This window comes from Benincasa hispida, chromosome 4 (genome assembly GCF_027475165.1).
Source record: "Benincasa hispida cultivar pf3 chromosome 4, pf3_genome.v1.1, whole genome shotgun sequence".
Classification (NCBI taxonomy): Eukaryota; Viridiplantae; Streptophyta; class Magnoliopsida; order Cucurbitales; family Cucurbitaceae; genus Benincasa; species Benincasa hispida.
The window spans coordinates 42,839,281-42,863,744 of record NC_143481.1 but is presented as its reverse complement, the minus strand read 5'-3'; the positions used below and the strand labels follow the sequence as shown (position 1 = coordinate 42,863,744).

Below are 24,464 nucleotides of genomic sequence, written 5' to 3'. Positions count from 1 at the left end.
AGTTGTTAAAGAACCTGCTTCATCAGCAAGAGTTGTTGATGATAGTTCATTTAGTAGGTCGGTTCGACCTCAAGAGTTGAGGGAACCTCAACACAGTGGGATGGTTGTGAACCCGCCTGTTCGTTATCTGGGTTTCACAGAAATCCTTGCTATGGTAGCAGATGGCGACATTGAGGATTCGTTGTCTTATCAGAAGGCAATGAAGGACGTAGACCGGGATGAATGGGTCAAAGCCATGGATCTCAAGATGGAGTCGATGTACTTCAACTCAGTATGAGATCTTGTAGATCAGCTTGATGAGGTAAGACCTATATGTTGTAAATGGATTTACAAGCGCAAATGGGGTGCTGATGAGAAGGTGCAAACCTTCAAGGCTCGATTTGTGGCAAAGGGCTATACCCAGGTAGAGGGAGTCGACTATGAGGAGACTTGCTCGCCTGTTGCCATGTTAAAGTCGATCCGCATCATCCTGTCCATTGCAGCTTATTATAATTATGAGATCTAGCAAATTGACGTCAAGATGACCTTTCTGAATGGCAATCTTGAGGAGACCATTTACATGGTGCAACCCGAGGAATTCATAGCCCAAGGTCAAGAGCAAAAAGTTTTCAAAGTGAATCTGTCCATTTATGGGCTGAAACAAGCGTCTATATCTTGGAACTTATGGTTTGATACTGCGATCAAGTTGTATGGCTTTGACTAGAACGTTGATGAATCTTGTGTCTACAAGAAAAATGTCAACGCTTCAGTAATTTTCTTAGTGTTGTATGTAGACGATATACTACTCATTGGGGATGATGTAGGTCTACTGACTATAGTTAAGAACTGGCTAGCAACCCAATTCCAAATGAAAGATTTGAGAAAGGCTCAATTTGTTCTGGGTATACAAATCTTTCGAGATCGTAAGAACAAAGTCCTAGCACTGTCTCAGGCATCGTACATTAACAAGATGTTGCTCAAGTACTCGATGCAATACTCTAAGAGGGGCCTACTGCCGTTCAGGCATGGAGTCACTTTGTATAGGGGCATGTGTCCTAAGATGCCTCAAGAGGTTGAGGAAATGAGACGGGTCCTATATGCATCTGCCGTTGGCAGTTTGATGTATGCAATGCTCTGTACTAGACCAGACATCTACTACGTTATAGGCATAGTCAGTAGGTACCAGTCTAACCCAGGCTAGGGTCACTGAACTGTAGTGAAGAACATTCTCAAGTATTTCAGAGAACGAGGGACTACATGCTCGTGTATGGATCTAGGGATTTGATCCTTACTAGATACACGGACTCAGACTTTCAGACTAATAGGAACTCTCGCAGGTCCACGTTAGGGTTAGTCTTTACTCTTAACAAAGGAGCTGTAGTATGGAGAAGCACTAAGCAAGGGTGTATCGCCGACTCCACTATGGAGGTGGAGTACGTAGCGACTTGTGAACTGCTAAGAAGGTCGTCTGTCTCAAGAAGTTCTTGAAAGAATTGGAAGTTGTTCCAGGTATGTCCAGGCCAATCACTCTCTATTGTGACAATATCGGTGTTGTAGCAAACTCCAAGAAGCCTAGGAGTCACAGGCACGACAAACACATAGAGCGGAAGTATCACCTGATCCGCGAGATATTGTATCGAGGGGACGTGATCCTCACGAAGATCGCTTTGGAGCACAATGTTGCTAGCCTACTTATGAAGGCTCTCACGGCTATAGTGTTTGAGGGTCACCTTCAGAGCATGGGTCTATAGGACTGCCCACGTTGGACTAGGGCAAGTGGAATATTTTCTTATACTGGCCTTTTATGCCTTAGTTTATTATTTTGTACTTGTTTTTGTACACCTCACTTCGCTTTAGGACAAGTGGGAGACTGTTGGGGTTGATGCTCTAAAGTCTCATGTTCCGTAGTTTGTAAATAGTTTGTACGAACATTTGTGATGTATATAATATACGATATTTATTTCACTTCTTGATTTTACTCATGGTAGTTTTATTTGCTTTACCACAAACCAATAAATTAAAATTGCTAGTTGTCTTTATGTAACTTAAGCATGTATGTGGTGACATACAAGTGGATTATGTCTTAAGTGATAACCAAAATGATCTGTAGTATATGGATATAGGAGGGAAACCTTATCCTGATAACGCTACGGATGCAGCCCACTTTGTGGAATAGTTTCAAGTGTTGTGACTTGTCACAGATGGTCTAATCCTGATCATTCATACTGGGGACATGCAAGCGAGGGCGTCCTATACAAAGAGTTTGTATAAGACCTGACCACGAAGTATTAACGTCTCTTTATATAACACCGTTCATGACAGAGACTTCACTTCACTAGGATGACTATAGGTAAATGACCTCAATCTTGAGTGAGTTGGGAACTCCTGCCATTGAGACGGTCCTTTGATGTGTATAGGTACGAGTGGCCAAGCCACCGATACAATCTTACCACTTTGAGGATTCATCTGATTTGGGAGCTGAGAACTCAGCTACACAAGATGGAATTCACTCCTTCCCCGAAGCAAGGGTAATTAGATAGATAGCTCTCTTAAGGGTTGATTCCAGGGCTTGAACGATGTGGCGCCGCACACCTTCTCATGGCTCGAGATGTGTTCACACATATTTGCACTATGTTGTATTGTTCATTAGAGGAATCGGTGGTATTGTTCTTACGAGCATCTGTGAGGGGTTATCGTACTCATGATTGGTTATATCCGATGGACACAAAAATATATCTGTGATAAAAAGAGTTCAGCTGTCGGTCTTTAGTGGAATGCCTGACAGTTAACAGATGATGGATCTCGTGGCTAAAGAGTTTATTCAACTATTCACGTACCCTTGGAGCTTCGAGCCATAGGTCCATAAAATCCCCTTGGTAGCTTGGATACAAGTTGAAAATCAGTTTTCTGGTCAGTTTGAAATTTTCAAATTGACAAGAGGGAGTTCGATTATATATGATATAATTGAACTGGTTAATTATATATGATATGATTGACTAAATGTATGAGATACATTATTTTGGAGGAAATTGGATATAGATATGATTTATATCAAGTAGAGAAGAAAACACTATAGTTGATATATGAGATCAAACTATATGTTAGAAAGGTGGTTTCTTTTATGATCCCCAGGAAGACAAGGTATTTGTATCAACAAATGAAACCTTCCTGGAGGAAGACTACATGAAGAATCATCAACCTTGCAGTAAGCTAATAATAGAAGAAATACCTAGAGAAACGACAAATGCATCAACAAGAGTTGTTGATAGAGTAGGTCCATCAACAAAAGTTGTTGATGAAACTGGTACTTCACATCCCTCTTTAGAGTTGAGAATGCCTCGTCGTAGTGAGAGGGTTGTGCAACAGTCTGACCGGTACATGGGTTTAGTTGAAACTCAAGTCATCATACTAGATGATGGCTTTGAAGGATCTCTTAATGAAGAGTTCCATGAGCGCGTTCGGATCGCTCCAATTTTACAGTGACCAAAATACATCATATACATTCAAACGTACAGTTATACAAACAGATATTAATTAACGGCATGCTTTGAACAAGAAATAACAAGGGAGAGAGTTCCTATACCAATTGAAGACGGTCTTCAAGCTTTGGAAATCAACGCAGTGGAAGACCTCTACCTGATCAACCAATGGTCAACAGATGTGTCGACTACAGCAGCACGAACAACCCAAACACACGAACGCAGTGGGGACGACACCACCAGAAAGAAGCCCCAGGAATTCTCAGAGTGAGAACCCAAAGCGTGGTCTTTAGTGAGTTTGGTAGAGGTAGGAGGAAGTACTGATCGTGTAGGTGATAAGCAAATGGGAGAGAATATGAAGCTATCGCATAGCAAGATGCTTATCGCTTAGAAGAAACTACACGATCGTGTAGATTTTACTAAACGATCATTTAGAAAATAATAGGCGATCGTTTAGCAAATAAGAAACATTATACGATCGTTTAGAAAAGCTAACCGATCGTTTAGAAACTAGTGTGCGATCATTTAGGCGCTAGGTAGGTGATCGTTTAGGCGCGAGGTATGCGATCGTTTAGGCATTGAGCGACTATCGTATAGGCTCTCGAATTTATGTAATCGTTTACGTTTCCACACCAATGCAAAAACTTCCAATCTTTTTTCGAACCTTTTCAAAATGAAACAAATTTCATTTTTTATTCATCGGTTACAATAACCGACGCTGTTTCCCAACTAACACATGCCCGAGAGAGATTTTAGGTTAATTATCATATAATTAACCAATTAAATTATTAATAAATATAATCATATTATATTTTTATCCTATAGTTTGATATCATATATCTACTATAGTAATTCCTCCTTTACTTGATATAAATCATATTTATATCTATTTTCCTCCAAAATAATGTATCCATACATTTAGCCAATTATATCATATATAATTAACCAGTCAAATTATATCATATAAATCGAACTTCCTCTTGTCAATTTGAACATTTCAAATTAACCCAAACACTGATTCTCGATTTTATCCAAGCTACTCAGGGGACCTAAGGGACCTGTGGCTCGAAGCTTCAACAGTCCGTGAATAGCTGACTAAACTCTTTAGCCACAAGATCTACCATCCGCTAACTGTCAGACATTCCATTAAAGACCAACAACTAAACTCTTCTTACCACAGATAAATTTCTATGTCCATCGGATATAACCAATCATGAGTACGATGACCCTTCACAGATGCTTGTAAGTACAGCTGAGCCAAATTACCATTTTGCCCCTGTAGTTACATCTCACTCCTTAAGTACCACTTATTCCTCTAATGTACAATACAACATAGTCTAACTATGTGTGAACACCTCTTGAGCCTAGAGAAGGTGTGTGGCGCCACATCGTTCAAGCCTCAGAATCAGCCCTTAAGGGAGCTATCTATCTACTTATCCCTGCCTCGGGAAAGGAGTGAATTCCATCTTGTGTAGCTGAGTTCCCAACTCCCAATTCAGATGAATCCTAGAAGTCATAGGATTGAGTCGGCGGCCTGACCACTCGTACCTATACAAATCAAAGGACCGCCCTCAATGGCAGGAGTTCCCAACTCACTCAAGATTGAGGTCTTGTTACCTATGGTCATCCTAGTGAAGTGAAGTCTCTGTCATGAACGGTGTTATATAACGAGACATTAACACTTAGTGGTCAGGTCTTATACAAACTCCTTGTATAGGATGCCCTCGCTCGCATGTCCCCAACACAAATGATCAGGATCAGACCATCTGTGACAAATCACAACACTTGTGACCATTCCACAAAGGGGGTCACATCCGTAGCGTTACCAGGATAAGGTTTCCCTCATATATCCATATACTAAAGACCATTTTCGTTATCACTCAAGACATGATCTATTTGTATGTCACCACGTACATGCTTGAGTTACATATATATAACTAGGGATTTTTAAGTTTATTGGTTTGTGGTAAAGCAAATAAAACATGCAACTGAACAAAATACAATATGTGAAGTAAATATCATATATTATACAACACAAACATTCATATAAACTGTTTACAAACTACAGGACACGAGACTTTAGGGCATCAACCCTAATAGGCTTAGAGGATCCATTGACTTTTAAACAAATAATGAATGATGAGGATAAAGGCCAATGGATAAAGCTATAGACCTTAAAATGGAATCTATGTTTTTCAATTCTGTCTGGAATCTTATAGATCAACCTGAAGGGATACAACCAATCAGTTTCAAGTGGATTTACAAGAGAAAACGAGACTAAGCTGGTAAGGTACAGGTCTACAAAGCACGACTTATGGAAAAAGGGTTTACCCAAAGAAAGGGGGTAGACTATGAAGAAACCTTCTCTCTGGTTGCCATGATAAAGTCAATTAGTGTCTTGGAATACTGTTTCTTAGATAATATTTCTCCATGCCTGAAAGGGAGTAAACCTCTCTTGGAGTTCTGCACTGAAAATATGACAAGCTTCTTATCAATGTACGATGCCTGAGATAAAACTAGTGATTTGTCCTTTCGATCTCTAAATATTTGAATTCCAAAAAAAAACTGAGTCTCTCCCAAATCTTTCATTTGGAATTGGGTCGCTAGCCAGTTATTAACTTCATCCAATAGACTTAATCATTCCCAATGAGTAAGATATCATCTACATATAACACTAGAAAAGCTACTGAATTGTTGATAATCCTCTTGTATACACTTTGCTCATCAACATCTTGATCAAAGCCATAAGATTTGATCGCAGTATCAAATCTTATATTCCAAGATCAAGAAGATTGCTTCAATCTTTAGATGGACCGATTAAACTTGCAAACTTTTTGCTCTTGACCTTGGGTTATGAATCCCTCAGGTTGCTGTATATAAATGATCTTCTTAAGATTGTCATTCAAAAAGGCAGTCTTGACTTCCATTTGTCAAATATTTTAGTTATAATATGAGACAATGGATAGGAGAATTAAGATAGACTTTAACATAGAAACAGGTGAGAAAGTTTCCTCATAGTCGATTCCCTCAACTTAGGTATAACCCTTTGCCACTAGTTTAGCCTTGAAGGTTTACACCTTCCCATCAGCACCTCGTTTTCTCTTGTAAATCCATTTGTAACCTATAGGTTTAAACCCATCAGGTTTATCTATAAGATCTCAAACCGAATTGAAGTACATCAACTTTTCAAGATCCATAGCTTTGATCCCTTCATCGTTGTTAACAATGAATCCTCAACATCTCTGTCAGCTACCATAGCTATGATTTCTGTTAAACCCAATAACGGACAGGCGGGTTCGCAACCCTCCCACTACGTTGAGGCTCCCTCAAGACTTGAGATGGATTTGACCTATTAGATGATCCAACTTCGACAACTCTTGATGAGGTGTTTGGTTCTTCAACAACTCTTATTGAAGGTTCAGTAGTTTCCTTGGAAAGTTCATTCAACACAATCTTACTACAGGGCTTGTGCTCCCTTATGTGGTCTTCTTCTAGAAAAGTAGCATTTGTCAACATAAACACTTTATTTTCTTTAGGGTCGAAGAAGTAACCGTCTCTCGTGCCTTTGAGGTAGCCTAGAAATAAGCACGGTTTTGAGCGAGGTTCTAGTTTCTTAGGATTTGCTTCAAACACATGTGCTGGACAACCCAAGATTTTAAAATGGTGTAAACTAGCTTTACGACCATTCCATAACACCAAAGGTGTGCTCGTAACAATTTTGGATGGAAAAAAATTCAAAATATATGCTACAGTCACTACTGCAAAACCCGAAAATGAATCAGGTAAGGAAGAATAACTCATCATTGACCGAACCATGTCCAACAGGGTACAATTTCTCCTTTCTGATATACCATTCTGTTGAGGTGTACCTGTTGCTGAGAGTTGGGATACTATTCCATGTTCTATCAAATAGTTCTAGAATGTAAGATCCAAAAACTCTCCACCTCGATCAGATCAAAATGTCTTAATTGTTTTATTTAATGTATTCTTAACTTCGGCCTTAAATTCTTTAAACTTTTCAAAGGATTCAGACTTCTATTGTATTAAATAAACATACCCATACCTTGAATAATCATAAAAAAGTGATGAAATATTCAAACTCTCCTTTTGCTTTTACATTCATCGGACCATAGAGGTCTAAATGTACTAGTTCTAGGGGTTCTTTGACCCTATGATCTTTTTCAGTAAAAGATCTTTTAGTAATTTTGCCTTCAAGGCATGACTCATATACAGGTAAAGAATTTTCTTCTAACTGGCTTAGAAGTTCATTCTTTACCAATCTCTCAATCCTATTGAGATTGATGTGCCCTAATCTCATGTGCCAAAGTCTGGCATTTTCTTTAAGAGAAATTCTAAGTCTTTTATTTTGAGTTACTGCAGTTTTAAACATTTCAGTGTTAATGAGGGCTTTAGTTGCTAACAGTCTTAGCACATAAAGATTGTTTTCCAACTTAGCAAAACAAATATTAATATCATTCTTTGAAATAAACATTTTATTTACAAATAATTGAATACAATAATATTATTCTAACAAACACTTTACAGAAATTAAGTTCCTCTTAAAACCAGGAACAACATATATATTTTCAAGTAAAATATATTTATTCTGTAAAATTAGTTGGAGACCTCCCACTGCCAAAACTAAGACGATGTGTCCAGTTCCAACCTGCATCGTTATCTCCCCAGCTTCTCGCTTTTGCCAGGAACTAATTCCCTGAAATGAAGAACAAACATGTTTAGTCGCTTGAATCAATTATCTAGGCAAAATCATCATTCTTCACTAAACAGGTCTCTAATACAAGTAAATCATATTTACCTTGCTTGGCCTTCTTCTTTTCTGTCAAGTATTAGGGACAGTTCCTCTTCCGATGTCCCTTCTGGTTAACCTTGGGTTTCTTGCCCTTCTGAGCAGCAGCTGGTGGATTAGTTTTCAACCCTTTCTACCTTTCTTCTTCTTCCACTTTTTGGTGCCATTAGAAGAAGGTACGGACTTCGTCCCAAAGATCGAACTTCTGAAAAAATTCTTAGAGGATGAAGTAACATTTGCCGTAACATTTTGTTCATTGGTTTTTATCAAGGACTGGAATGACTGTAGCTCATTGAGCAAGGTGGTCAAGTTGTAGTCAATCTTGTTCATAATATCCTTGTTACGGAACTGTAGGAAATTTTCAGGTAAAGTTTCTAGAATGAAGCTAACCTGACAGACTTCATCGATGACAGAGTCATTCATCTCCGCCACATTGAAGTGGACCATCATGTTGAGAACATGTTCTCTAACAGATGCCCCTTCTTGCATACGAGCATTGGAAATCTATTTGAGAGTGTCGTGCCTAAGCTATTCAGACGGTTGTCCAAACATTCCTCTCAAGGATTCCATGATCTCACGGGTCGTGAGCATGAGCTCATGCTTCTTGGCCAAGACTTCAAAAAGGCTTGCCAAGAGGTACGCTCGGCCTTCTCGTTTGCTCGTGTCCATCGCTCATATGCTTCTCGAACATTTTCGAGCAGTATTTAGAGCTGGAATGGGAGGACAATCCTCTATAAGGATAAACTGGAGGTCATCAATGATCAAAATAGTGTTGATTGTATTTTTCCAAGTTGTGTAATTTTCGCTCATTTGTTTGTCAGCTGCGAGTAAATTAAGAGTCACAGAAGTCATAATAAATAAATTTGCTGAAGTCATACAAATTATTTATACTAGTTTATTTACATTAAACCAATTAGAAAAACCAATCAATTTTAGCAAAATAATCTAATGTACTCTTAGTGACATCTATTTTACAATGATGCTTCAGTGAGATGGGACAAAAGTCACCGTAGGGTGATCAGGTGCCCTTTCACTGAAATGGGACTATCTCAACCAATAGAACAACTCCTTGTTACTGTAACTATCAATCACCATTGTTCGGTTCATAAATAGTTAAACTCACTTAACATTTCTTGTAAGCGTAACCCCCTCATTTTAGATTCTAAAGTTCCTCCCCAATGAGCCAACCATAGGAAAAAACCGATTGGGGAAAAAACTAAAGTAACCCTTATCCATTTATGGAGTTTGAATAAAGCGTCATGCAAAAATGCCATCTATAGGGGGACACTCAAGGTGCCACAAGGCCGTGCATGAGACTTTACTTCAAGCTAATGAGAGAGACCGAGGGATGTGTTTTCACACGTCCTATTCCCACTTACTATAAACACTCTCTCCATTCACCTTGATATTGATTTATACAAATATCATCCGTAGGGGGACATTAAAGATGCCTCGAGGTTGAGTATAGATCTCACGGTGTGAACTTTTAGGGAGAAACGTGAAAAGGTTAAATGAAGTATCATATATCTCATTTTCCTCCCACTAAGCGTTTTACCTAGTTTAATTAACTTAGAAAATCCAGTTACTGATTTTAACTAAGTGTTTGTTTAATTTGCCAAAAATTAACACTTACTTTGGATAGTTAAAAAACTTTGATTAATTAAATTTTAATAAACTTTAATCAAACATTGCATGCCTGTAATAAATATATCTAATTCACCTTTCTAGGTAAGTTCCTAGGTAGGGGTGTTATATTTCCATCAACTTAAATACCCCAGCCTAGACAGAACAAACCCTAGACAAAAGGTCCCTTATAGATACATTTATTACAAATTTAATCTTTTAATTAAGAATAAATTTAATCCTATTAAACTAATTATTAGATTAAACTTAATTTCTAATATTATTAGAAAAGTGATCTTAGGTCTATATGAATCATATTTTAAAACTATTTTAAATTATGATTTTAACCTAAGGTTTGTAAGCAATTATAAATTATTGATTTTAATTTCTAAATTCATTTAATTATAATGATTATAAAAAAAAAAGAAACAAATTAAAACCAATCAATTGCATCGAATGACATACTTAGTAAATTATAAAAATTATAAATTACCTAAGATAATGTCATGCTTCATGCAATTTCATTTCATTACTAACTATATATAACAATTATATAATAATGTAATGAAATAATTAATAACATTCATCCATACATACTTAAAACTATATATTATAACATTTATAATATAAATGATGCATGACAATGTTATTAATGCATGCAAACATATAGTATAACACTTATATTATATGATGCATGAACATGCTATATTAATTAAATCATGCAACTATATATATTTTAACACTTATAATATAAATGATGCATGAAATTAAATGCATAACTTATGGTGAGATTTTTACTATATGACATACATTATGATATATAATAATAAATATAAATCATATATCAAATGTATAATTAAAAAATAATTATTGGACTGAGATTCGATACCTTAACAATTAATTAAATTAATATAACAATTATAGTAATTTAATTAATTAAAAAAAATCTAGCTATTACAAAATTATAGTTAACCAGTTCGAAACAAATGAACCAGACCTTGAACAGCTCGAACCAAACTGCCCACCAACGATCTCTTAGTAAACGCTACACAATCTCTTATCAAACGCTACACAATCTCTTAACAAACGTTGAGCGATCTCTTTTTCATCGTAGCATTGCTTTGTTTTTTCTTTGAAACACACCGAGAACAGCACGAGCAACTCAAATTTTAAATTACAGATTCGATCGCAAACAATAATGCCCAAAACAGGGGCCCTTACAGGTTAATTTGTAAATTAAAAGTGATAAATCTAAAAAGTCCAATCCCGAACGCATCCAATAATCGTAAATCATTCACATTCACAAACATTCATCATATGAACATATACAGAATACTACCCACCAATTCTGTAAAATTAAAATCTGGAACAATGAAAATTGGGGATCAAAATCGTGTTCTGATATCAATTGAAGAAACCTTTGAAGGTCCTTGAGCAGAAGCGTGGAGATCGATCCAAACTTTATTTTCACAGAATCAAAATTACAAAGTACAAATTTTAAGCATAATTATAAATTTAGAACATGCAAACAAAAAGGAAATAGGAGAATTAGAGTGAGAGAACTAATCCTTGAAGAACGATTTCTTCACATATCCTCTTCTCCGGAAAAACACGAACTTGAAATCCTTAATTTTCCAAAATGGTCACTACCAAAATGGTTTCCTCTATATACTCTGGGTGAGAATCCAAGAGTTTGTGGGCTTTGGCTATTTTAGAAGAGAGCGATTTTGAGAGAGATGAGAGGAAGAGGAGAGTGGGGAAGAATATCTCTATTTTCTCTGTATTTTGTTATTCTTGTTTTTATAAAAGTCGGTAGGAGAAGAAAGAACCAACATTCCTCATTCCCCACTATCACATAGAAGAGAGAAAAGAAAGGGAGAGAGTTGATTTTTAAAATAAATAATTTTATTTTATTTTCATAAAATAATTTAATATATATTTATATGATAACTACCTTATCATATAATATATATTAAACTATATGTTATATCAAATATAACACATAACCTATAGTTTCTTTATTGTATTAAATACAATATAACTGATAGTTTTTATTCTCTCACTAATGGAATTTAATATAAATCTCATTTATATTTAATTTAATTGTATGAATCAAATACATATAATTAATATTTGAATCATATTCAATTATTTATTTCCTCTCAAATAAACTTTTTATTATAATATATCAAATACACTATAGTAATTATATCATATATAATTATATTGAATTAATTATATTCCCTCAATGAATTTGAACCATTCAAATTAATTCAAAAATTGATTCTCATTAATTCTCGTTGAGCTACAGATGGGACCTCATAGACCTATAACTTGAAGCTCCAACAGTCCGTGAATAATTAATTAAACTTCTTTAATTAAATTGTTCACCATCTGTTAACTATAGAATACTCCACTAAAAACCGACAACTACACTCATCGCATTACAGATATATTTCTGTGTCCATTGGATATAACCACAGTATGATAACCCTTCACAAATTGCTCATTAGTACAGCTAAACCAAAATTACCATTTTTCCCTGTAGTTACATCTAACTCTTAAGTACCACTAATCCCTCTAATAAACAATAAATCATAATCCAACTATGACCAAATTCCTCTCGAAACAGGAGAGGATGTGGTGCCACATTGTCCAATCTATTTATCCCGACGTTGGAGAAGGAATGAATTCATTCTTGTGTAACTGTGTTCCTAGCTCCCCAATTAGATGAATCCCTAAAATGGTAGGATTATTGAGTCGACAATCTGGCCACTCTCACCCATACAAATCAAAGGACCACCTTCATAGACAGAAGTTCACAACTCATTCAAGATTCAAGTCATGTTACCTATGGTCATGCTGGTTAAATGTAAGTCTCTATTATCAATGGCGATATATAATGAGACTAATCATTTCGTGGTCCGATCTTATACAAACTCCTTTGTATAGAATACCTCCCCTCACATGTCTCTAGATGAATGATCAGAATCAGATCATTTGTGGTACTTTACAACAATTGTAACATCTACAAAGCGAGTCGTATTCGTAGTGTCACCAGAATAAGGTATCTAGGTTTATCCATCTACTATAGACCATTTAGGTTATCACTTAAACATGATCCACTTGTATGTCTCTACATACATGTTTAAGCTACAAGATAATCTTGGATGTTAGTTTAATGGTTTGTGGGTTTAATGCAACTAAATGTCAAATAAAACATCACATATTTTATTAGATAAATAAGATGTTTGTACAATACAATTACAAACTATAAAACCCTACGAGATTTAGGGCATCAACCCCAATACAAGCGACGTTGCATGCAAAATAACATGTCCCCATATAGATGTAGGAAGTTTAGCTCTCATGGTCCAACATTAACTACAAACGTTTTATAAATGATTCTACTGAACTATTTTATGTATGAACATGAGCTACATGATGTTCAACATTTTTCCCAATTGATATACAATAATTATCAAAAGCTTGAGATATAAATTCAGTAGCATTATCAAGACAAATGATCTTAATTGTATAATTAGTACTCTTAACTTAATTATTTGATAAAATAATCTTGCAAATGCAAGGTTTGTGATCATTTGTCGAATGCGTCGATTAATACCATAAAATACTTAAATGGTCTACTTGGTGGGTTAATAGGTTCACATATATCTCCATGAATTCTTCCTAAAAATGCAGGTGATTCAATTCTCACTTTGGCTGGTGATGGTCTAATTATTGATTTGCCTTGAGAGTAAGCATCATGTGATAATTCATTAGATTGAAGAATCTTCTGGCTCTTCATGCATCACATGATAATTCAATAATTCTCATCATTATTGATCCCAAATGACCTATCTTTAAAACTTAGTAGATTTCTCTTTGATTGACTAGAGAACAATGCATTTTTAATTGTAAATGTTGTTCCTCTAGGTAAAATAATATTTACTTTTCAAAATTCTTCAATTAGGTTTACAAAACTTGATATTGTATTTACTTTTTCTTCCAACATTATCAATTTGAAAAAATATTTTTTATTTGTAAGTATTGTGTATGTAGTTGCACTGTCTGCCAAACATAGATATTCTTTACTCATCTTTTAATCATATATGAAAATGATCTAGGCTTCTTTATTAGAAGAAAATAATTACAATAAGAAAAATAACATTTCGAGTATACAAAATTTAACACTTACTAAGAGAGAAAAAAAACATGAAGATGGATTTAAGAAAAACAACAACAATAAGTTTAGATATTTTAAAATTAAAAAAAAAAACACTTAATGTCCCATCAACTATGTCGATCTTCTCTTCAGGAGATTCAAAGAAGTCTGCCACATCCAAATTTTTCGTATGGGATGGGTCAAATATATCATTATCCTGGTATGCAAATTTTGCTTTCACATTTTTCTCTTTTTCCCTAAGAGAAACTTGATGTAGATCAACTAAATGTTTTGCTCTACGAAAAATACGTGACCAACGCCCATTCATACTACAACACAAGCATTTTTGTTCATCACCTTTTGAATTCTTATCTTGTGAAGCTTTTCCTTTATGATCATCATTTCGTATGGTTCTCTTGAAATTTAGATGATTATAACGTCCACCATGAAAAGAAAAGTTATTTCTTCCACTATAGTGGTTACGACCTCGACCTTGACCACGACCACGATTATTATTAAAATTCACAACATTCACTTCCACGAATAATGTTCTTTTCGATTGGTCGAGATTCATGATTTTTCATCAATAATTCTTTATTTTGTTTGGCCACGAGAAAACATGAAATTAGTTCAGAATACTATTTAAAACCCTGCTCTCAATATTGTTGCTGCATGAGCATTACAAGACATGAAATGTAGAAATGTTTTCTCTAACATACCAGCATCAATAATTTTCTCAACACATAACAACAATTTTGAACTGATTTTAAATAATGCAGAATTATAATCACTTACTGATTTAAAATCTTCTAGCCTCAAAGCATCCACTCATAATGAGCTTTAGGAAGAATAACTACTTTTTTATGATCATACCTCTATTTTAAAATTTTCCACAAGATACTAGGATCTTTTATTGTAAGATACTCTATTTTCAATCGCTCGTGGAGATGATGACGAAGGAAAATCATAGCTTTTACTTTGTCATGACTAAATGTTGTATTTTCTTCTTTAATTATTTCTCCAAGATTCATATTATTCCAGTGGATTTTGGAATCGAGCACCCATGACAAATAATTATTGTCATTAATGTCAAGGGCTACAAATTCTAATTTCGTAACGTTTGCCATGACAATAATATCACAAAAGGTTGTATTTATATTAGAAATTTAATAAGTACTAAATATGCAAAATAAAATTTAATTTATTAATTATAACGAATAGGGAAAAAACAACATGCCTTTAGGACCTACCTTGGAGAAATGAAAGAAACCCGTGCTGATAATGTGTTGAAAAAATGAGATGCAACGGGAATATGAGTATTGAAAAAATATAATATTAAAATAAATAAAACATAATATATAAATAAATAAAATAACAAAAATAGAAAATTATGAAAATAGAAAATTCCTCCAAAATTTTCCATTTTCTCCAAAATTCATGTATATATTCTCTCAAGATCCACCTAGGCAAAATGACAGGTAGAATGTGGTTTTTACATGGACACTAATAATATGTAGGTATGAGACACATGAGTAACATGTACCACATATAGGAGTTTGACAATTGTCTTTAAGACACTAAGTTTAGACATCTACATTACACCTAATTTAACATATTTATAATAGAAATAAAAAAAAAAAATTCCCCTTGAAAAATGTATCAGTTTCTTTTAATTTTATATATGAATATAAATTATAAACTTTGTAACTTTACACTTAAAATGGTTCCATGGTCTAGTGGTGAGGACATTGGACTCTGAATCCAGTAACCCGAGTTCAAATCTCGGTGGAACCTTCCTTTTACATTTATTTATTTATTTATTTTTCCATATTTCAATAATAAAGTATTACAAAAAACAATCTTAAAATTCAGGTTACGAGTTATTATTCTTAATCAAAAGTTGAAATGTAACCATTCTGTCATCTAATTACTTTTATTCCTAATGTGATTGTTTTGAAAATTTTCCTGAAACATGGTTCCATGGTCTAGTGGTTAGGACATTGGACTCTGAATCCAGTAACCCGAGTACAAATCTCGGTGGGACCTTCTTTTTTTTCTTTTTTTATTTTTTGAAGAGGCCCTTTTTCTTTCATTTTTCATTTTTTTAAAAATAACTTGTTCTTAAAATTTGAGGCCACCAACCATTATTGTATTTTCCTAATCTTTGAGTACATAATTCCACTATTTTAACTTTGGCGATATTTCAGTCCTCAAGTTTAATTGCTTAGTGTGTAGACCAACACTATATTGATGTTTAAGTTCTAACTCTGATCTTTTTTGCCTTTATTTTTAACGATAAAATATTAAAAAACAAATTTATGCCTTAATTTTGTGGTCACAAGTTTTATTCTTCCCAAATAAGTATGTTATTCTACTATTCAGTTATTTGTATTTTTTTTATAATACAATACTTCAGGGTGAAAGATTGAACTTTTGAACTCTAAAAAATTTAGTTTTTTTTTTTTTTTTTGTTCTACACTATGAGTTGAAGTAGGAATTCTAACTCTAATCATTTGATTGAAATAATAAATGTCTTAATATTGAGTCATGTTCATATTTACTTTATTTACATATTTTAAACGTGGATATTAAAAGATTGGTTGCCTTCATTTACTTGCACATAGGAAAAACCAATCTAAATTTTCAATAACTCAATGCCACTAGCGTTACTCTCTTCATTTTAATAGAAATTAGTAAAAGGCTGTTTTAAAGTAATTTTAAAAGTTAGAGAGTTGAAACAAGGTATAATGAAAACTTGGTCTAAACTTCAAAAACAAAATTGAAGTCTACCCACTTGTGTCCATGTACATTACTACTTTTACCGTTCACTATTATCACTTTTTTTTTTTTCCTTTTCCATTCATCTTAAGAGTTGAAATGAAAATTTTGAAATGATAGTTCAAGGAAATTTGGTATAATTTAACTATTTTACATCTCAAATGGGAAAAGATATGGCTCACACTAGCCAAGTCTGTTATGGCTCGCCAGGATCCATGCACAATTCAGTTTAGCTTATACCTATACAGCAACTCTATCATTAGAAACCTCTCTCATAGATAGCATACTTGGCTCATTCGAGTATAGTCTAATCAACCAAATACCAATTACCATCTCAAAAGTTAATGGTTATGTTCAACTCCAAAATTGATTACCATCTCAAAAGTTAACGGTTATGTTCAACTCCAAAATTGTAGGGCTCGATTTAATGAAGGAATGGAAGAGACTTGAATCAAAGATAAAATCAGACTTTTCTTGCTGCTCTCAATGAGAGCAATGAATAAGAAAAACAGAGCTCTTATGGCAATAGTCACTGCATATCACTCATTTTATCTTATCTTAACCAACAAAAGTTCCTAATCAAAAGCTTCCTTCTAAATACTCAACAGCAATGAAACATCCCAAAAAAATGTTCATATAGAGAGAAAAAGCCACGAAAGGAACAGAGTAAAATAGTAACAAAAAACTAAGGGACGATACAGTGAAAAAGCAACAAAAAGTGCTAAAAATTGAAGCTCATCCATGTGAAAAGAAAATTACAGAAAAACAAAAACTTACTGAAATCAGCACTACCACGGATAAATGATCACCATGAAGAACATGGGAACCAACAGACTTCCTGGACGGTTCCTGCTTGTCTAAAATCTCTGACACAGCTTCCTCTGTCACAAAAAATTCTCGAGCCAACCAGTTTGATTTGATTCAAGTCAGCAGATCTTTGAGGATCTTGAGCAAACATCATCAATGGTAAAAATGGTTTCTGAATGAATTACATGATGGTGCATAAACACCTTCTTTTCCCCATATCATTTTCATCATCAGATGCATTTATTTCACTGCATTTGGAGATTAAGACACAAACTAAGTAGAAATACAAACTTAAGATAGGACATAATGACAATTATGATCAGCAATATCTAAGCAATGGGGTTAGATTTTAATTTTTGAGTAGGCCAAGTGTTTCATCAATTCTTATACTTCACTATACCAGGGCTTAATATCAGACACCGGGAGAGCAATGGTAGTAGAATAGAAAATAAGGATAATAATAATCAGATCTCCATGTTTTGAAAATGGTTTAAAAAACACATCTATCATTTGCAAAATCTTAGAAGATGTGCTGAATGTAAATTTTCTGTTAACTTTAATATATTTTAGGAATTAGCAGTATATACAATTTATTTGATATGTGATACAAGTATGAATTCAATCTAAAGTCGAGATGCAAGACAGTATGGTTTGTAAACTATCAAACTATTCCTACCCAAAAAAAAAAAAAAAGAACTGCAATCTTCGTTTGCACTAGGCTTTAGAACTTAAAACTGACCATTATAACTAAACACACATTTATGTCAATTAAGACTTAAAATTTTCCACTGTTCAGAAGGAATGATGTGATGAACATTGAAGCTATTTGGGTGATTGGCTATAATGAAGAATAAATGGAACATGGGCCTATATAAAAGCTTCAAGACGCAAACATTATGCTTTATCTATAAATTGGGTTTTAAAATTATGAAATTTTCATACCTTGGTTCAAATTCTTTGACTTCGGCAAGCTGGCTTCCACAAGTATCTGTCCACTGTACTTTCCTTCTTTCTACATGACTAGAATCACAACTACCCTTTCCTCCCACTGCTTCATTTCCATCAGCATTCCGAACAGAATCTGTAGTAGCATCTGATGCCTTTTTCAAGCTACTTTTAAGCACCATTTTTCTTGCAAGATTATCCTCATCTGAACTAGGAACATGATTCTTTCCATTATCTGAAAGAGGAGATGTCCTTAAACTGTCTTGGCGCTGTGCAGTGGCCGGTTTCTTCAAAGATGGAGTTGTTGGCCCTGCAGGATTATGACGGAAGCAGCGACGAAAGGAGGGGGAGGCACACCTCCAGGAAATCCACGTCTTTGTTGAAGCCAGCTGGATATTAAGGTCAGGCTCGCGGTCCACCAACAATGGCAAAACTCTCATGGGTTTATCTTGGCTCTTCTGACCCAAAAGAAGAAGAGACAAGCTACTGCTATAACCAGAAGCTGAAGAAGAAAAGAACCCTCTCCCTTCTACTGCCAATAACATCAGTTGTGCTCATCTGGGAACCCAAAAAAGAATTTCAACAAAAATCCCTACTCAGAATATTATGAAAATCAGACACCTTCTCATTCATTCATCTATAACTCATAATCAGAATGTTCATCATACCTATCACCACCGACGTTTTCCCCTGCTCATCAGGTCAACCTCTGGATGATAAAAAAAAATTCTACTGATCTGTGCAGATTGGCTGTTGTTTAGAACAAAGTTAAAATGGTTCTAGTTTCCCAAAGCATTTAAATACATACAAATACTCAAACCATAAATCCGGTGATCATGGGGCAACACAAACAACAGAATCCTACGAAATTTGATCTTAAAAAGAAAATGAATCACCATCTTGATGCCCTCATCAGTCACAAATTACCCTACAAAGTTCTCCAAAGTTATCGCCTAACAATGTGCCAACAAGAATGAAGAGAAAAACGCCAGGATGTGCATAAAGTGTAGGTATATTCAATGCACAGAAATTCTATTTCAGGAATCGAAGTAAGAAGACAGAAACAGATAAAAGCTTATGATATGAAATTAACATGCTTCGCGTTTTTAATGCAAAAAGTTCTCCAAGATTCAAAGCTGGAGGCTACGGCCGGACATTTCAACATTATCTACTATTGAAATCTAACCACTGCCACACTACTCAGCTCTGCTAACCTTTTGGATCCAGCGGCAATTTCACATAGTGAAGAGAATTTTCAAATTATCAACATTATTGAAACAAAAATCGAAACATATTCATTGCAGCTATGAAGTAAGGATAAAGAACAAACGAACTAATAAATAATTGGTGGAAAAGAAAAATAAAGAGCTGCTATTATACCGGACCACATGAAAAGAATCTTCCGCCGTTATTCTAATCTTCACGAAACTCGATAAGATATAACTTTCAGCTTTTCTTCTGAAACTCTCAAACGCATCCAAAAACTCCGATAACGAATTGAAATCTACAATCTCCTGCGCAAAAATCGGGAACCGCTTCAAACAAAAATCGATAAACAACACGAACATCTCACTAGCCATGAACACTCAGTTCGCGAACTCTAAATTTGTACTACATATGCACAGCCATTTCAGAAATTTGCAAATAACTTCCACTTGAGAAGACCATTAACAATTACATTTATCAAACAATTTTTTAGCAAAATGAGGATTCACATTCTTCGAAACAAACAGAAATTCGAAGAACGATCCATTTGATTCGATTCCTCGGGTAGATAAAAATGAGATCGAACAGAGAGGAAGAAAATTGTGGCTGTACCTGACTGCAGATTCGAACCAGGTGTGACAGAGAGAGAGAGAGAGAGTAAGGCGACTTAATCGGCAGCGTTTCGGAAGTGAAATCGGCGGCTCTGACGATTTTGCTCCTGAAAATGGGAGTAGAGATAAAAATCGCCGAGGAATTGGGAGAGAGAAGAGAATATTTTAAAGAATAGAAGAAAGGTAAAAAAGGATAAATAAAAAAAGAGAGTCAGAGCCGTCTCTGGCTTACATTATTTTAGGGAAGACAAAGATGGTGACTCTCAGGCGCATGATAGTGATGGGCCCCATCTATTATTTTTTGTTTATTTATTTTCTTTACTTTTTTTTTTAAAGCAATTACTTCCAAGTTATAATTAACTCTTGAAATAAAAATTAATTAAACGAGTATTACAATTTGTCCAATAATAATAATAATAATAATAAAAAGAGTATTGCAATTTTAATCTTGAAATTTAAAAAGAGTTACAAATTTAATAATTAAATAAATTCTCACTCAAATATTGCTAAAAAATTCTTTTATGTATTTAAAAATAATGAATTACCTTTATGTATAGATAATTTTTTTAGAGAAAAATAATATTAGAGTTTTTTTTTTTTAATTTTTAGTTTTGAAAATGGTAATCTATAATTAATGTCAAACTATTTTTTGTAATATTTTATTTTATTTAAATTAAGGAGTTTGAGAAGAATTATGCATAGTTTTTTGGGGTAAAATTATTTGGTAAATTAGTTGAAATTGAACTTTTAAGTTGATAATCAAAAGTGATGAAATTTGAAATTTATAGTTTAAATTATTAGGTTCAAATTTGATGTTTGTTCCTTCATTTTTTTTCCTTATAATAAAGTAAGGAATTTTTAGATAAATTTCAAAAATTGCATATGAAATATGGTGGCACAATTATACTTTTAAACTTTTAAACCTCGTTTGGTAACTGTTTCATTTTTTGTTTTGATTTTTGAAAAATAAGCATGTTTTCTTTCCATTTCTTTTTTTAAGTACAATGGTTAAATTCTTAGACAAATTTTAAAAACAAAAATAATTTTTTAAAAGTTACTCTTTTTAGTTTCAAATTTTGATTTAAAATTTTAAACTATTGGTAAAAAAGTAGATGATGAAGAAAGAAAATTACAAGTGAAACTAGTGTTTATAGATATAATTTTTTAAAAAAAAACAAAATTGTTATAAAACGAGGTCTTAATTATGAAAATTGAGCCCTCAAACTCATATAAATGTTAAAATTAGATCCTCAAACTTGCAGTAGTTGTACAAATTAGACTCCCAAATGATAAAAATTGAACCATTACAGTCTAATTTATACAATTACTAAAAATTTGAGGATCTAATTTTAATACTGATATATGTTTGAAGTTTGATGTCTATAATTAAAACTTTGGAGGTATAATTACCAATACCGTAATATTTTAAGACTGGTTTTTTAAATTTATCCCTAAATTTTCTTAAGATGGACAAATAAAAATGGATGTGGGGTCAATCGCCATTTCCGATGGGGATTTTTATTTTAAATTCTCTTTCCAATAAATGGAGACAAATTTTAATAATTTCTCGACAGGAAATAGTCCAACTATTTTAATACGGGCGCCTTATGTTATGAATTTATGACTGATTTGGAATCGTTTTTATTTTCATTTTATTTTTGTTATTTTAGAATAACATTGGTATAAATTGTTTTTTCTTAATACTCTAGAAGAAAAAAATTAAAATCAACTCATTTCTGAATTTTGTACATTTTCTTAATCTAGCTGAGATTTTATATAAATATAAAACAAATAAAATATGTTGATGTGTCGATCTCCATCGATTGCTCTGGAGCCTTTTAAACGTAGGTGAATTGTCCTAAAAAGAACTCTCATCGATGTGATGTCGAGTCACACATACTTTCATACTTAAATTAACAAGTGGAATATTTAGTACGACTATGCATGCAGTTCTTTATATCTTGTGGGATGGTGACGTCATTGACCTCAGGTTCACATACTATTGTGTGGGAGAATGTCGAGATGGCAATGCACAGGTGGTAGTTAATTCATCTCGCCTATTACTCCTTTAGTGAAACAATTGAGGGCTCAACTTGATTGTTATGGATTCATTTAGTCTTGGGAGAAAAAATAATAAAATAATTTTTTTTTTTTGATGATATTTCTTTTTACTTTTTTTTATGATATTAAAATAAAATAAAGTTAAATTCGCTGTTTTTTTTTTTAAAAAAAATGCGACGATCTTTTATATTTATTCATTTTTTAAAAAATATTTTAATGAGATTTAAAATGTAGGCACGATATGAAAACATATCACGACAAAGTTATATACTTAAAGTAATTATCTCAATATACCTTTAAAGTTTGATGAATTCATTTTGTCGAGAGAAAATGCAAAGAGAAACTCAAATAGTTTATTTATATATATATATATATATATATATATATATATATATGAACTCAAAAGCACGATAATTTTCAAATATATATATTTTTTTTACAGGAAATAAATATAATTTAGCTTTGAGCAAAATATAAGATAAAATATTTTTTAAACAGTATAAAACAAAAGTTCAACTATAAATTTAGTTACTTCTGTGTCTATTTGATTCATAAATTTTTAGAGTATATTCCTAAGTGTTCAATTTAAGTCTAGTACGTCTCTAAACCTTTTATTTTGAGTCTAATAGGTTCTTAACATTTTAAAAAATATATATATAAAATAATTTATCTTTTATATATAAATTTGAAATTTCTATCAAATGAAACTTTAAACTTTCAAGTTCATGTCTATTAAACTTATATATATTGAGTAGGTTAGGGACATATTAGATGTAAAAGTAAAAAAAATCAAGAATTATTGGACCAAAAACTTAAAGTTTAAGAATTTACTAGATATTATAAAGTTCAATGAACACAAAATTGAAAATTTAAGGATATATTATACTTTTTGTAAAAAATTTAAAGATTAAATAAATACATACCTCGAAGTTGAGAGTCTAAACTTTTAACTCGAAAACGATTATAAATATATTAAAGTAATAAAAAGAAATTTTAAGGAGAAAAATAGGCTAATTTCTTACGAATGTATCATTTTGAAATGAGAAAAGAGGAAAGAAAATAAAAAAAAGTAAAAAATAAAAAATAAAAACAAATAACTGCTTTATAAATTAGATTCCTTGTTTGGAAATAGGAATGAAGCAATCTGGAAAATTAAAATTGAGTTGAGAAGATTAAATCTTATTGGCATGCTTCTATTTAGGGGAACACTCATAAGATTTTGAACCAAAAATCAATGTAAAATTGCCTTTCATTAATTACATGTCTGCCCTGTCCTTTACTCTTTCTTTTAATCAATAATAATTATTGCCTACCATTCACCTTTTTCCTTCATGCCACATGGGCTAGGGTACCGCCCATCTCTAATATCAATCATGATTATACGCTAGGTTTGAAATACATTTTTAATTATTTAATTTAAAAATATAAGTTGTTTTTGGAAAAAATTAGAATCTCCGACAATTATTCAAAATAGTTTTTTAAGTGTATTTTAAATCGTTTTTATCATAAGTATTTGATTAAAAATGATTTTTTGAAAAATATTTTTTTTTCTCGAATCAATCCAAATGGGTCCATAACATATTGTATAAAAAATAACATTCAACTCTCAAAAATTTCAATTTTTTTAAAAAAATTAAATTAAATGAATTCCATTAGTGTTAGTATATTAACGAAAACCGTTATTGTTTTGAAATATCTATGAAACTTTAAATAAATAAATAAATATATTTAAACTTTCAAAAGTTGCATCGATATTTTTAATCTTTTGAAAAACAAGTTTAAAAATATTCTTAACGATAGTATAGTGATCGATGTTATTGATGTTTTTTTTTTTTTTTTTCTATATAGATACTTTCATTTTTTTTCTTATTTGTCCAATTTATGTACCAATTTTTTCAACAATCAAATATAAACCAAAACTTCAAGTTGAAGCATAAAATCCTCAAAAATTTTCAAACTTCTAAAATCAAAATCTCCCTTGGAACTTACCAAAACGATAAATA

The 24,464-nt window shown here is 32.9% G+C and overlaps 1 protein-coding gene and 2 non-coding genes across 6 annotated transcripts; 2 read left to right on the top strand and 1 right to left on the bottom strand.

Annotated features, from left to right (window-relative positions):
• Positions 1-15,775: 15,775 nt before the first annotated feature.
• Positions 15,776-15,847, top strand: TRNAQ-CUG (transfer RNA glutamine (anticodon CUG)). The gene has a single exon. It is a non-coding gene; the product is annotated as a tRNA-Gln (tRNA).
• Positions 15,848-16,027: 180 nt separating this feature from the next.
• Positions 16,028-16,099, top strand: TRNAQ-CUG (transfer RNA glutamine (anticodon CUG)). Its single transcript has one exon. It is a non-coding gene; the product is annotated as a tRNA-Gln (tRNA).
• Positions 16,100-17,348: 1,249 nt separating this feature from the next.
• LOC120074951 (uncharacterized) lies at positions 17,349-20,632 on the bottom strand. 4 transcript variants are annotated; one of them, XM_039028062.2, is made up of 5 exons: positions 20,402-20,632; positions 19,964-20,097; positions 19,252-19,333; positions 18,581-19,141; positions 17,349-17,886 (listed from the first exon to the last, which is right to left on the bottom strand). In XM_039028062.2, exons 4-5 carry the CDS (start codon positions 19,126-19,128, stop codon positions 17,820-17,822), a joined length of 615 nt encoding a protein of 204 aa, XP_038883990.1. In that variant the 5' UTR covers positions 19,129-19,141; positions 19,252-19,333; positions 19,964-20,097; positions 20,402-20,632; the 3' UTR covers positions 17,349-17,819. The 4 variants fall into 4 exon arrangements, with proteins under 4 accessions (XP_038883990.1, XP_038883992.1, XP_090169102.1 ...); XM_039028064.2 differs by having other exon boundaries at positions 19,252-19,320; positions 20,402-20,619; XM_090312976.1 differs by having other exon boundaries at positions 19,252-19,320; positions 20,262-20,409.
• Positions 20,633-24,464: the final 3,832 nt, after the last annotated feature.